Raw genomic sequence first — 13,883 nt, 5'->3', positions numbered from 1 at the left:
TGCACGCGGGGCACCTGCCGCCGCGGCCGCCGCCGCCGCCGCCGCCGGGATGTCTCCAATAATCCCACTTGCTGTCGTCCCCCGTCGTCGGCTCCGGCTCCGGCTCCGGCTCCGGATCCCCCTCGACCTTCGCCCCCGCGGCTCTCGCGTCGCGCTCCGCCGCGTCTTGCTCTCCAAGCCACGCCAGACGTTCGTCATCCGTCGTCCACTCGCTCGGCCACTCGCACTTTCGCGTCTCGAGCGGCGCGTGCGCGTTAAACGCGCACACCCACCGCGCGTGCGGCGTGAGCTCGCGCAGCACCGTCCGAGGGACGCGGCGCCACTTCCCGCACGACGCGACCTCGCATCGAACGGCGGCGAGGGGTTTATGAAGCGGCGGTTCGGGCGGCGGTTTCGGCGGATGAAGCGGCTTGGTCGGCGGCTTCTCCGTCTTGACCTTCTTCTCGGGCTTCTTCTCGGGCTTCTTCGGTCGCTCGGGGGAGTCCGGCGGCAGCCCCGCGGCGATCCTCGCCTCCCTCCTCTCCGCTGCCGCCTTCGCCCTCTTCCTCGCGCGGTACTCCCTGTCTTGCTTCTGCTTCAAAAGGCGCTTGTGCTGCAGTCTCGCGTGCTCCGCCTCCGCGGCGGCGGCGGCGAGGACGCGTCGGTCGATCTCGTCGTCGCTGAGGGTCGTTCCATACGAGTGAATGTCGGGGTGGAGTTGAAAGGCGTCAGTTGAAGTAGAAAGGCGTCGAGGGCGGGGATTGAAAGCGAGGGATAGGCGGAGAGAGACGACGGCGAAAGTCCTTAAGGATCGGCGTTCACCACGCCGACGGGGTCGTATGGGGACCAGTGTATAGAACGCACCTCAGCTCTTGCGCGGCGTCGCACGAGCTGAACCGCGCGCCGGCGTCCTTCCCGTCCGCGCATCGCCACCTCGCGTCGTCCGCGAGCGTCTTCGCGACGATCGAGGGCACGCGCCGCCACTTCCCGCAGGTCTCGACGTCGCACGCGATCCACGCTTCGCTCGCGGCGGCGACGCCGTGGACGGCGGCGTCCATCGGATCTCGCGGCATGGACGCCCACGCCGCGTCGAGGTCCGGCGGCGGCGGCGGCGGCGGCGTCGCGTCGTCGTCGTCGTCGTCGTCATCGTCGTCGTCGTCGTCGTTCTCCTCCCGCTCGCGCTTCATCGTCGTCGTCGCGGTCGCGGCGGCCGCGATGGCGACGAACGCGGGGTTCGTCGGCGGCGAGTAGTCGCCGAGCGTCTCCTTCGCGCGCGCGAGCGCGGCCGCGACCGCGGTCGTCGGCGACGGGTTCCACCGCGGCGACGTCGCCGCCGCGGCGGCGGCGACAGCCTCGAACGCGCTCGCGACGGACGCGGCGGAGACGTGCCCGAGCGCGTTCGCCGTCTCGGTCGGCGTCGGCGTCGTCGTCGCGGGTACGACCGTCGTCGTCGGCGTCGGATCGCGCGATGGGATCCCCGCGGTGGGCCGCGCGCGATCGACCTCGCGCGTTTCGTCGCCGTCGCCGCCCCGCGGCTCGATCGGCGCGGCCGCGAGGTCGCGCGCGCCCCCGGAGCTCCCGCCGCCGGGGAAGCCCTCCATGTCGCGTCCGACGCGCGTCGCGCGGCCGGGGACTGGCGCGATCGCGCGCGCGCGTGAAAACCCGTCGTTTGAACGCCTCGATCGTCGGCGCTTCCAACAGAACCTGACCAGACGACGCGCCCACCTGACCCACTCGACATCGCGCGCGATGCGCGCGGCGACGTTCGCGCTCGCGCGCGCGGCCCCCGCGCGCGCTGCTCGAAGCGCGTTTCACGCCGCGAGCTGCCGCGGCCGCGGCGGCGACGCGTCCACGTCCGCGTCCTCGCGCGCGGCGCGCGCCTCCCCCCCGGTGGGTTTTCCGCGTCGATCCCTCGCGAGGTGCCACCATCACCATCAACATCATCATCTTCACCGTCGACGCGCCGCGCTCTCTCCCCGCGCGACGTCGTCGTCGTCGTCGTCGTCGCGATGGTCGTCCGTCCGCGCGTCCCCCTCCGCGCCGCGCCTGGACGACCACGTGGAGATCCCGAACGTCGGCGACGTCCATCTCTGGTTCGCGGACCTCGCGGAGGTCGCGTCCGACCCCGACCTCGCGTCGCGCTGCGCGTCGTCGCTGCTGAGCCCGGCGGAGCGCGCGGCGCTCGACGCGGAAGGGGACGCCCTGACCGCCGACGCGCGGACGCGACGCGATATTACGTCCAAGGCGTTCACGCGCGCGGTCCTCGCGCGCTACCTCGGCCGCGGGATCGACCCCGCGGACCTGACGTTCGCGATCGGACCGCACGGCAAGCCGCGGCTGATGGGCGCGGAGGGGACGCGATTCTTGTACCGCCTCAACAATCGCCCAGACGCGCGTCGGATTCGGTACAGCCTGTCGCACTGCGATCGCCTCGCCGTCCTCGCGGTGACGTCCGCGCCCGCGGTCGAGGACGTACCTCTGCTCGCGGATATCGAAGCTGAAAACAAAACGCCTTTGAACGAACCGTTTCGCGCGGTGTACGAGATCGGCGTCGACTGCGAGGACGAGCGTCGACGCACGTCCGCGTCCGCCGACGCGCTCGCGAGACGATGGCTCAGCGCGGCGGAGGCGGCGCGCTTGGACGCGATCGAAGACGACGATGTGAGAGCGACGGCGTTCATGCGGCTGTGGACGCTGAAGGAGGCGTACGTGAAAGCGCTGGGAACGGGGATCGCCGCGCACGCGTTATCGGGGTTCGACGTGGCGGTCACTCGGGGCGAGGAGGAGGAGGAGGGATCGAAGAGATTAAACGCGTCGACGACGTCATCCGGCGGCGATCGCGGCGGCGGCGGCGTCGGGCTCGACCGCGCGTCGGACGCGCCGGGGAGCATCGCGCTGACCGAGCGCGGGGACGGATGGGAGTCGAGCGCGGATCGGTGGCGGTTCGCGCTCGTGCGACCGACGCCGACGGATTCGCTCGTCGCCGCCGTGTGCGTGTGGGGCGGCGGCGGCGTTGGGGAGGAGGAGGCGGAGGAGGGCGGCGGCGGCGGCGAGGTCGACGCGGACGACGACGCGGCGACGCGTGCGCCGACGATCATCTCGCGTTGGTTCGTTCCTCTCGTGAAGGAGGACGCGGAGCGACCGCCGCCGGAGGTGATCGCCGTGAGCTCGCACTTTAGAGCGTCCTAAAGCGACCGAGGCGTCGGCGACGACGGCGGCGAGAGAAATAATAAATCCAGATTTATCGGCACCCCGCACTCAGCTCGTCGCGCGCGCGGCTCGTCGTCTCCTTCTGCTTCTGAAATCTTCCGTTGCCGTTCGATTCGTCTAGACGCCGCGCGCGCGTCGCCACGTCCCGACGCGATGGGCGACGACGCCGCGCGCCTCAGGAAGGTGAACTTAGTCGAAGTTCTGAGCGACGCGCATCCGTCGTGCGCGCCGCCGCCGGACGACGCGCCGGAGCGTTGGACCGAGCGCGAGATCAGGGACTACTTCGCCTCCGGAGGGAAGACGTCGCCGGCGCCGAAAGTCGACGACGACGACGACGACGACGACGACGACGACGACGACGACGCGCCGCCGCCGCCGTCCACGCGCGAGGACGGAAAGTACCTCTGCCAGCGCGTCGGCTGCGACGCCGTCTACGACGCGAGCGAGAACGCGGCGGGGAGCTGCAGGCATCACCCCGGCGCGCCGACGTTCCACGACGGCACGAAGCGATGGTCGTGCTGCGGGAAGAGCTCGCACGACTTCGGCGAGTTCATGTCGTTCCCGGGGTGCGCGACGGGAAGGCACACGCAGAGGAAGCCGAAGAAGACGCGCGCGCCGCCCGCGCCCGCGCCCGCGCTCGCTCCGATCCCGATGCCGACGTCCGCGGAGGCGAGAGCGGGGGCGGCGGCGTCGCCCGCGGCGTCGCCCGCGGCGGCGTGCGCGCGATGCCGGCAGGGATTCTTCTGCAGCGACCACGCCGCGAGCGCGGAGGCGCAGGCGGCGTACGTCGCGCCGACGATCAAACCGCCCTCTAACCCCGCGGCGGATACCGTCGTGTGCGCAGACCCAGACGCGGTGCAGATCTGTCGGAACAAAGGCTGCGGCGAGAGCTACCGCGAGCGCGACAACGCGGACGACGCGTGTTTGCATCATCCGGGGCCGCCGATATTCCACGAGCGCAAGAAAGGGTGGGCGTGCTGCGACGTGATGTGCTACGACTTCGACGAGTTCATGAGCGTGAAGCCGTGCGCGCGGGGGAGGCACTGCGCGGCGCCGGAGGCGGTCGCGTACGCGAAGAAGCCGGTCAAGTAGCGGCGGCATACTGTAGGATACAGTATTTTTTCACGGCCAGCTTGCAGCGCAGTCGTCCCGGCCTTTCAGAGAGATAACGACGCCACGTCCCTCCTCGCGCCGTCGCACTCTCCCCTCGCGCGAGATGGCGTCGACGTCCGCGTCGTCCGCGCGGATCGGACGCCATCCCGGCGGCGGCGCGGCGGCGGCGCGGCCCACGGTCTGCGATCGCGCGCGTCGCGTCCCGCGCCGCGCGACGGCGTCGCCCGCGCGCCGATCGTCGCTTACCCGCCACCCTCGAACGCGATCGCGCCTCCGCGCGGTCCCTCCGTCCGACGACGCGCCCGCCGACCCGGAGGACCCCGCGAGCTCGAGCGCGGCGTTCGGCGGCGCGCTCGCGGGCGGACTCGCGGACGCGCTCGCGGACGACGCGTCCGAGGACGACGTCGTGAACGCGCTCGGGATGCGCGCGAACCTCCTGGGCGACGCGCGAGAGACGGAGGCGAAGCGCCAGGCGATGGCGAACCTCGCGATGCTCATGTCGTCCGGGAACGCGGGCGCGCTGAACAGCATCGCGCCGGATCTCCTCCCTCTACTCCTCCGGTTGCCGTCCACGGCGGGCAACGTCGACGCGCTGACGCGGTGCGCGGAGGGCATCAGCGCGTGGAAGGCGTCGCTGAGTAGAGGATTGCTCCCGGGCTCAGAGATTGCGTGGCCGGACGACGTCGTGTTCCGCGAGGCGCTCGTGGAGGCGCTCGGGGATCTGGACATGGCGCGGTTCACGCGGCAGTTCCCGCCCGTGTTGGACACGCTGATGAAGAACATCCTGGACGTGCTGTACGTCTACGAGCAGAACCGCGTGGACGATGGAGAGGACGACTCGGATCAGCCGTCGACGGACGCGGACGGCGGCGGGAGCGACGAAGACGGCGCGAGCGGGGACCCGGAGGACGACGACGACCCCGCGGGCGCCGGCGGCGGCGGGAACGGCGAGGAGTCCCAGGACGATCAGGACAGCCAAGGCAGCGGCGGATCAGGCGGCGGGAGCGACGACGGCGGGGGAGACGTCGGCAACCAGACGGCGGTGGACGACATCGACTTCTCGATGGAGGGAGACGACGCCGGAGAGGACGAGAAGGACGCCGCGAGAGAGGCTGCGAGGGAGGCTGCGAAGGCGGCGAACAAGGAGATGGTCGAGAAGCTCATGGAGGACTTCAAGGAGCAGTGGGAGCCCGCGGTGGATAAGCTGGATAAGGCGGCGAAGGCGTTCGAGGGGTTGAACTTGGACGATCTCGCGGAGGGACCCGAGGGGTTCGACGTCACGAAGGGGCTGTGGCAGCAGACCGGGTGGACGGAGCTCGATTCGCTCCGACGGAAGCTCGAGGAGCTCCGCGAGCTGAGAGACCTCGTGCGCAGCTTGGGCCGAGGCAGCGGCAGAGGCCCGCTGCGCCGCGCGCCGAGGCAGCGCGAGCGTCGCGGCGCGCCCGTCGGTTTGGTCAGGTGCGTTCTATACAAAAGTTTTTCACCCACCGCTCGGTTTCAACATTTGATCGCATCCCCTTTCAACTGACCGGTGAACTGTTTTTGTATGGAACGACCCTCAGAAGCGCGCTCGATCCCGAGGAGACCAACGGGCTCTGCCGCAGCGACGACATCTCGAGGATGCTCCCGTCCGAGATGGCGCTCATCGCGAACGGGTCGCGACCGGCGCGGCTGCTGCACTTCGCGCGTCGAATGGAGCGCACGCTGCTATCGTACGAACGCGTGGGGTGGTCGGAGGAGCCGGCGGTGACGACGGAGGGCACCGAAATTCGACCGGCGGCGGAGTGCGGCCCGATCATCCTCTGCCTCGACACCTCCGGGAGCATGATGGGCGCGCGCGAGACGGTCGCGAAAGCAATGGTGCTCGAGTGCATGCGTCAGGCGAAGACGCAGCAGCGGCAGTGCTATCTGTACTCGTTCAGCGGGCCCGGGGACTGCCAGGAGCTCGAGCTGAAGGTCACGGGGAAGGGCGTGTCCAAGCTGCTCGAGTTTTTATCCGGGTCGTTCCACGGCGGCACGGACGTGGACGAACCGTTCATCCGCGCGCTCGATCGCTTGGGCGAGGAAGAGTGGCAGAACGCGGATATTCTGCTCGTGACCGACGGCGAGATTCGACCGCCGACGGAGGAGGTGGTCGTCGGGCTGGACGACGCCAAGGAAAAGTTGGACTTGAAGGTGCACGCGCTGCTGGTGGGGGAGCCGGGCGCGGGCGCGGGCGTCGTGGAGGAGCTGTGCACGCACACGCACACGTTCAAGTCGTGGAGCAAGGTGGGAGGGAGGCGGCCGTGATGCGATGCGAATGCGATGCGATGCGCGCCGTCGTAAGGTTATCCCATCGCGTCGCGTCGATTCTACGTGAGAGATTCTAACCTCATCTAGCTAGGCATCGGGTTTCGCGCGCTCCGCTCGCTCGTCATCGAGGGATCGGCGACGGCGCGAACGTGACGCGCTTCTTCGCTCGTCGAACGATCTTCTCGTGGTCGTGGAACGCCGCGAGCGCGCTCTTCGTCTCCGGGGACACCGGGGAGTGCATCGTGATCGTCCCTCCGCCCTTCCGTCCGCGTCCCGCCGCTCGTATCGGACTCATTTTCCCGCCGCCGCCGCCGCCGCCGCCGCCGCCGCCACCGTTTTTATTTTTAGACGCGTAGTCGCCTCCCCGCGCTCGCGCGGAGAGATGCGCGTACGTCCCCGCGCCAGACGCGGGCTTCCGCCCGCGTCCCGCCGCTCGTATTGGACTCATTTTCCCGCCGCCGCCTTTTTTCCTCCTCCCCGGGGACAGAAGCTCCGTGCCGTCCGTCGCGTCGTCGAGCGTTTGGCGAATCGCATCCGCCTCCTTCGCGGAAATCGCAGCCTCCTCCGCCATCGTCTCTTCGACGATCCGCCGCGCGCGCGCCGCGCGCAGAACACGTCGCTGCTCCATCGCGTTCATCTCTGCGTACGTCTTCGCGCGGGTCATCGCGTTCTTCGCGCGGAGGAGCTCAAAGTTCGCGCGTTTCCCGCGCGGGGAGTAGACGAGCTCTTTCTTCGCGCCGCCTTTTTTGCCGTCGGGACCGTCGTCCGTCCACTCCCGCTTCAGACGTTCCAACGCGTGCTCGCGCTCCTCGATCCGTCGCCCCGGCGACTCGAGCGGGGAACCCAAACCGCCGACGCCAAACTTGATCGGCGACGCTTTCGGCGGCCGCACTTGAACCGGTTTGAACCGCCCGTCGTTCGGGTCTTTGAACCACCCGGGGTGGACCGGTTTTTGACTCAGCGCGAGATACGACCCGCCCGTCGTCGCGGTCGCGCTCGACGCGCCGCGCGCCACGGGCTCGCCGTCCGCGTCCAACGGACGACGCAGCGCGTCCGTGTAGTGCGCGTACATCCGCCGCCGCGCGTGCTCGTTCTTCACGTGCTCCGCGCGCTCGCTCAGACGCCTGACGTCTCCCAACAGAATCTTCTCCTCGGTTCGATCCTCGAGAAGAGCCGGATCCGGGAGCCCCTCTTGCCTCGCGAGCCCGCTCCTTCGAACGGCGTCGTAGTAATCCCTCAGCGTCTTCTTCGCTTTCGCGACTTTCGGATCGACGACGCCGGTGGAGTACTTCAACGGCGGGCTCGGCGGCGCGATGTACAGCGGCCGCGGCTTGGGCGACGCCGGCGGCGTGTCGTTCCTGAGGGTCATATCCCGCGCGAAGCGACGTCGGGGCGGAGTCGAAAGGCGTCGTCGGATCAAGTTGAAAGGCATCGAGGTCGGGCGTCGAAAGCGTGGGACCCTGGGCGGAGAGAAACGAACGCAACGCGCGAGGGGGGACCCAACAGTCCTCAAGGATGGGCGTGCACCGCGCGAACGCGGTCGTATGGGGACCGGCGTAACCGGGACGCGCCTCAGATGCGGAAACGCGTACGCCAACGCGTCTTCTTTGTCCCGGGACCCGGACGCGACGCGCCTTTCCTCGTCGTCCGTCTTCGCGTCCACCTCCGTCTCCGCCATGAGCGCGTCCACGCGGTCTAACACCTCCGGGTCTAACATCGGCTTCTCCCAGAAGTTCACCTTGGGGCGAACGTCGCAGTTGATCCCCACGTATCCGCGCGCCCACTGACCGTTCCCGCGGTCCGTCCCGACGCTCAGCCTTCCGTGCACGATGAGCTCTCGCTGCGTCGGGCTCAGCTCGCGAAGAAGCAACTCCGCGCGCTTCGGGAACGTCGCCTCGTACAGCTCGAAACATCTGCGCGCGGCGACGCGAACGCCGAGGTCGTCGTCGCCCCACGCCCTGGACATGACCTTCTCGACGTCTCCCCGCGCGCGCTCCGCCGCCGCTGTCGGCCATTCCCCCAACGCGCGACACACGTATCCGACGACGCGCTCGCGGCTCGCGGGCGCGGCGGCGGCGAACGCGGGCGAGCACACCGCGCTCGCGAGCATCGCGATCAACCCCGGGTCGCGGCACGTCGAAAACGCGGCGCTCGCGGCGAGGTGCGCGCGCATCCCCGCCTCGCCGTGCCTGTCGTCGGAGGGTCGTTCGATAGTACTTTCACTTTGTTGGCGTTTCGTTTTCGGGCGGAGCCGTCGCGGGCGGGGCGGCGGACGAACGCGGACGCGGCGGTCGGGAGAGCGCGACGCGCGACGACGGGAGGGCGAGGTCCGAGTCTCACCTCGTGAGCGCGCGCGTCAGCGGCTTGGCCAACGCGCGCGCGACCAGCGCGTCGTACACGCGCGTGTCGTCGTCGAGCCTTCCTCCTCCTCCTCCTCCTCGCCGCCGACCGCACCGCGACAGCGCGACGACGACGTGCGACGCCTCGCGACCGCACTCGGGCTTGTGATCGGTGATGCACTCCGCGAGCGCGCGCGCGGCGGGGGACGCGGCGAAGCGTCGGAGCCGGTCGCCGCGAAGCGGCGGCGGCGGGAGGGACGCATCGTCGTCGGCTGCGGCGGCGTCGGCGTCGGCGTCGTCGCGCGGGGGCGGCGCCGCGAGCGCGGCGCGGAGCGTCCGCAGCGCGTTGAACCGCGTCGTCCAGTCTTCGCTCGCTGCGGACGGTGGACGGGCAGAGAGGGACGCGGGGCGACGGCGGGGGGCGGGTGAGGAGAGGATGGACGAGGTCGGATGGCGCGCGCGGCTCGCGCGAATGGAGTCGTTGAGGCGCGTCTGACGGACGGACGACGCGGGGGATCGGACGCGCGCGCGCGGCGCACCCAAGTCGGCTCGGAGGTCGTCCAGGCCTTCGGGGGAGAACGTCCGCGCGACGTCGTCCGCGCCGAGCGACGGCAGCGGCGCGTCCGGGACGCGCGCGACCGCCTTCAAGTACGGATTGTCGCGCGGAGGCGGCGACTTCGCCTTATACTTTTTCTTCGCGGACGCCTTCGCCCTGCTCGGCGACGCCGACGGCGACGTCGCCCCCGCGGGGCTCCGCGGCGATTTCGGGGAGCCGAACCACCCCATGACGACGCGCAGGAGGACGCCGCCGCGTGGCGTCCTTCCTCGTCCGCGGCGCCGCTCGCTCTGCAGAGCGTCGTCGCGTCCGACGACGTCGCCTCTCGTCACGAATCGTTCTCGGAAACGCCGCGGTTGACCGATGCCAGCTGTCGCGCGCGCGTTGAGTTCGCGCGGACGAGGGCGCGTCCGCGGTCGTCACTTCGATCGCGCGCGGCGGCGCGATATGAGTCGTCGTCAAGCCCTGTGCATGGGCGGCACGTCCGGGATCGGGCTCGGGATCGCGCTCGAGCTCGCGCGCGCGGGGTTCGACGTCGTCGTCGTCGGACGGAACCCCGCGCGCGGCGCGGAGGCCGTGCGCAGGCTCGAGCTCGCGGCGGGCGGCGCGGAGGATTCGTCCTTCGCGTTCGCGCGATCGGACCTGAGCGTCGTGAAGAACGTCAAAGCGACGTGCGAGGCGTTCATGAAGCAGCACGCGCGCCTGGACGTCCTCGTCATGACGCAAGGTCGCGGCTCGATGATGCGCTGGACGGACAACGGCGAGGGGACGCACGCGAACATCGCCGTCAACTATCTCGGACGCGTCGCCGCGGCGTTTCTCCTCGCGCCGCTTCTGCGCGCGTCGAGCGACCCGAGGGTGCTCACCGTGCTGGCCGCGGGGATGCATAAACCGTACGTGCACGCGGCGGATGACTTCGCGGTGCGAGAGCACTTCTCATTCGCGAACCAAGCGGACGCGGCGTGTTCGTACACGGACGTCGCCTTCGATCGATTCGCGACGAGATTCCCGAAAATCTCAACCGCGCATCTGTACCCGGGAGTCGTGCGTACGAACTGGATGATCGAGTTGCCGCTGTCGGTGCGATGCCTCGCGTGGACGCTCTGCGGCGCGTGCTTGTGGACGTGCGTGAAGAGCGGCGACGACGTCGGCGTCGAGTTCGCGCGCGCGTTGCTGTTGGACGAGAAGAGCGGCGGGGGCGGATACAGGTACGTTTTTTGACCCACACCTCGGTGTCAACATTTGATCGCGTCCTCTTTCAACTGAAGGTATCAACTGACCGATGAAAATGATCACGACGCACGCGCGGCGTCGCCCGCAGGACCGTCGGTCCGAGGGCGCGCCCCGCGCGAAAGAACTGGGGGAAGGACGGCCAGGAGTCGGAGGAGTATAAGAAGATCGTGTGGGACGCGACGGCGTCGACGCTGAAGGAGCGGTGCGGCGTGGACGTGTCGTGAGAAGGAGAGGAGAGGCGAGGACGCGCGGACCTTCGCTTTGATCGCGCGAGACGAAAGGGCGACGCGTGCGATCGTCTGGGTGAAAACGCGTCCCCCGGTCAATGTGACCCTCGGTGCCAATCAAAGCCGTACAGTATGTTGAAAAAAGTTTCGTCGGAGTCGCGCGAAAAAAATCGAGACTGGATCTGTCGCGTTTCGTCAAAATTAGGGTTCGCGAACCGTCGATTGTTCTCGATTGAGTACGTGTACGTGTACGCACCCTCAGACTGTCTGGTCGTAGGCTCCATCATCACGCGTCGCCCGGAAAAGGGTGTTACAATGGGTATCTTTTCTTGAAAGGACGCGGTGCAAACGGGCGAATCGATCATTCGACGTGGCGCGGGATCCACGCGCGCGCAACCGAAAGTCTCGAACCGAACGAGGCAAACCCCGCGCGGCATCCTCCCGCGCATTCTCTCGCGCGAACCCGCGCGTTTTCGAGGACCGTCCGCGCCGCGCGCGCTCGATCGCCATGCCCGCACATGCCATGCCCGCGATCTCGACGGAGGAGGATCCGCTCCTCTTCCGCGATGGGAAACCGCGACGATCTAGCCGCGCGTCGTCGTTCACGTGGAATGCTGTCGGCGCGGGCGTCCTCGGCCTCGGCGCCGTCGTCGCCGTCGCCGGGCTCTCGCGTAACTCCGCGGCCGCGACGCCGTCCGGATCCGCCGCGCTCGGGAACGTATTCGGAGACTTCGCGAACAAGATCGGGGACACCCTCCACCTCACGCATCACCCCCCTCCGCCCCCGCCCGTCTCCACGTGCGGCCTCGAGCGCGTCGGCGAGTTCCTTCACTCGCACGCGATCACCGGCCCGATGCTCTCGGATTGGCTGGGCGCCGGGGACATCTCCACGGTAGAGACCGTGCTCAAATCGCACGGCGTTCAGGACGTGCCGCAGTTTGAACACGACTGCGAAGTGCAGTCGATGAACGACGTGTTCACCGCGCACGCGATCAAGAACGTGAGCTCGCTCATGGCTCAGCTCCCGAGCTACGAAGTCGACGACGGCGAGGACTCCATGCCCGGCGCCCCCGGCGAGGGACCCATGACGGACTCGATGCAGGGCCCCCCCGTGGAGGTTCCCACGAGTGACTCGATGCCCGGCGCCCCCGGCGAGGTTCCCACGATGGATCACCCCATGGGCTCCATGATGGATCACCCCATGGGCTCCATGATGGATCACCCCATGGGCTCCATGATGGATCACCTTATGGGCCCCATGATGGATCACCCTATGGGCTCCATGACGGACTCCATGCCCGGCGCCCCCGGCGAGGGCCCCCCAGTCATGATTCACGACCCCTCCGAGTTCAACGACGAGTTCAAGTCGTTCCTCAAAGGAAAAGGCGTCACGGACGTCGACGGGCTCATCAAGGACTGCGGCATCCCCGAGCAAGTCAAGGCAGCACTCGCTGAGGGCAAATCCGCGGAGGAGGTCGTCACTATGGCTGCAGAGGGAGGGGATATCGTCGACTTGCTCAAGTCCCACTGCCCCCAGCATCACGAAGACGGCGAGGACCACTTTTCTCAGTGCGACGGGATGGACTTCGGCTCCAGTGACCTCGCGGTCAGCTCGCACATGTTCGACACCCACGATAACTACCCCGGCACCCAAGGCTGCGAGGCGACGTGCGAGGGAGATCAGTTCAAGACAGAGGCAGCATGCCTCGCGGTCCCGCACCACTCGTGCTGGTGGGCAGCCTACGGCGACAACGAACCCAAGTGCTGGAGTAACGTCCGCGCGTTCCCTTGCCCGAAGTCGGAAATCGAAGCGACGTGCATGCACCACAAGATCAATCAGTGGGAACAGAACCACAGCAGAGCCGGCGCCCCCGGCGAGGGCCCCGATGACCACGACGACGACCACGACGAGGGCCCCGAAGACATGATTCACGACCCCTCCGAGTTCAACGACGAGTTCAAGTCGTTCCTCCAAGGAAAAGGCGTCACGAACGTCGACGGGTTCATCAAGGACTGCGGCATCCCCGAGCAAGTCAAGGCAGCACTCGCTGAGGGCAAATCCGCGGAGGAGGTCGTCACTATGGCTGCAGAGGGAGGGGATATCGTCGACGTGCTCAAGTCCCACTGCCCCCAGCATCACGAAGACGGCGAGGGCCCCGATGACCACGACGACGACCACGACGAGGGCCCCGAAGACATGATTCACGACCCCTCCGAGTTCAACGACGGCTTCAAGTCGTTCCTCCAAGGAAAAGGCGTCACGAACGTCGACGGGTTCATCAAGGACTGCGGCATCCCCGAGCAAGTCAAGGCAGCACTCGCTGAGGGCAAATCCGCGGAGGAGGTCGTCGCTATGGCTGCAGAGGGAGGGGATATCGTCGACGTGCTCAAGTCCCACTGCCCCCAGCATCACGAAGACGGCGAGGGCCCCGATGACCACGACGACGACCACGACGAGGGCCCCGAAGACATGATTCACGACCCCTCCGAGTTCAACGACGGCTTCAAGTCGTTCCTCCAAGGAAAAGGCGTCACGAACGTCGACGGGTTCATCAAGGACTGCGGCATCCCCGAGCAAGTCAAGGCAGCACTCGCTGAGGGCAAATCCGCGGAGGAGGTCGTCGCTATGGCTGTAGAGCCAGGAGAGGATATCGTCGACGTGCTCAAGTCCCACTGCCCCCAGCATCACGAAGACGGCGAGGACGACGACCACGACGACGACGACAAGGACGACCACGAGGTTCCCACGATGGACTCGATGCACGGCCCCCCCGTGGAGGTTCCCACGATGGACTCGATGCACGGCGCCCCTGTGGAGGTACCCATGATGGACTCGATGCCTGGCGCCCCCGTGGAGGTTCCCACGATGGACTCGATGAACTCGGGCAACCCGACGAAGTGCGTTGTACCCGATTGGTGCTCGACGTACCCCCA

At 68.3% G+C, this 13,883-nt stretch overlaps 7 protein-coding genes across 7 annotated transcripts in view; 5 read left to right on the top strand and 2 right to left on the bottom strand.

Moving 5' to 3' along the window:
* Positions 1–1,578: 1,578 nt before the first annotated feature.
* Positions 1,579–3,229, top strand: MICPUCDRAFT_63075 (uncharacterized protein; the record flags this gene model as incomplete). The annotated part of the gene is made up of 1 exon (XM_003061748.1): positions 1,579–3,229. One exon carries the CDS (start codon positions 1,579–1,581, stop codon positions 3,166–3,168), a length of 1,590 nt encoding a protein of 529 aa, XP_003061794.1. The 3' UTR covers positions 3,169–3,229.
* Positions 3,230–3,585: 356 nt separating this feature from the next.
* Positions 3,586–4,248, top strand: MICPUCDRAFT_7107 (uncharacterized protein; the record flags this gene model as incomplete). Its single annotated transcript, XM_003061747.1, has 1 exon — positions 3,586–4,248. A coding segment is annotated over one exon (663 nt), but the record flags the coding sequence as incomplete, so codon positions are not given.
* Positions 4,249–4,405: 157 nt separating this feature from the next.
* MICPUCDRAFT_51354 (uncharacterized protein) lies at positions 4,406–6,591 on the top strand (the record flags this gene model as incomplete). Its single annotated transcript, XM_003061746.1, has 2 exons — positions 4,406–5,760; positions 5,865–6,591. 2 exons carry the CDS (start codon positions 4,406–4,408, stop codon positions 6,589–6,591), a joined length of 2,082 nt encoding a protein of 693 aa, XP_003061792.1.
* Positions 6,592–6,715: 124 nt separating this feature from the next.
* MICPUCDRAFT_51353 (uncharacterized protein) lies at positions 6,716–8,767 on the bottom strand (the record flags this gene model as incomplete). The annotated part of the gene is made up of 1 exon (XM_003061499.1): positions 6,716–8,767. One exon carries the CDS (start codon positions 8,765–8,767, stop codon positions 6,716–6,718), a length of 2,052 nt encoding a protein of 683 aa, XP_003061545.1.
* A 163-nt stretch (positions 8,768–8,930) lies between these two features.
* Positions 8,931–9,719, bottom strand: MICPUCDRAFT_51352 (uncharacterized protein; the record flags this gene model as incomplete). Its single annotated transcript, XM_003061498.1, has 1 exon — positions 8,931–9,719. The coding sequence occupies one exon, from the start codon at positions 9,717–9,719 to the stop codon at positions 8,931–8,933; it is 789 nt and encodes a 262-aa protein (XP_003061544.1).
* Positions 9,720–9,936: 217 nt separating this feature from the next.
* Positions 9,937–10,710, top strand: MICPUCDRAFT_51351 (uncharacterized protein; the record flags this gene model as incomplete). The annotated part of the gene is made up of 1 exon (XM_003061745.1): positions 9,937–10,710. One exon carries the CDS (start codon positions 9,937–9,939, stop codon positions 10,708–10,710), a length of 774 nt encoding a protein of 257 aa, XP_003061791.1.
* A 1,251-nt stretch (positions 10,711–11,961) lies between these two features.
* MICPUCDRAFT_20182 (uncharacterized protein) overlaps positions 11,962–13,883 on the top strand; it is a gene marked incomplete at both ends in the record, with an annotated part of 2,557 nt that continues 635 nt past the window's right edge. Inside the window, 2 exons of the mRNA XM_003061744.1 lie at positions 11,962–12,105; positions 13,690–13,806. Coding sequence (XP_003061790.1) covers positions 11,962–12,105; positions 13,690–13,806 — 261 coding nt within the window. The remainder of the gene's footprint in view (positions 12,106–13,689; positions 13,807–13,883) is intronic.

The sequence above is a fragment of the Micromonas pusilla genome, assembly GCF_000151265.4.
Source record: "Micromonas pusilla CCMP1545 genomic scaffold MICPUCscaffold_10, whole genome shotgun sequence".
NCBI lineage: Eukaryota > Viridiplantae > Chlorophyta > Mamiellophyceae > Mamiellales > Mamiellaceae > Micromonas > Micromonas pusilla.
Note: the sequence above shows the minus strand (reverse complement) of the source record. Positions and strands in the feature narration are given on the sequence as shown.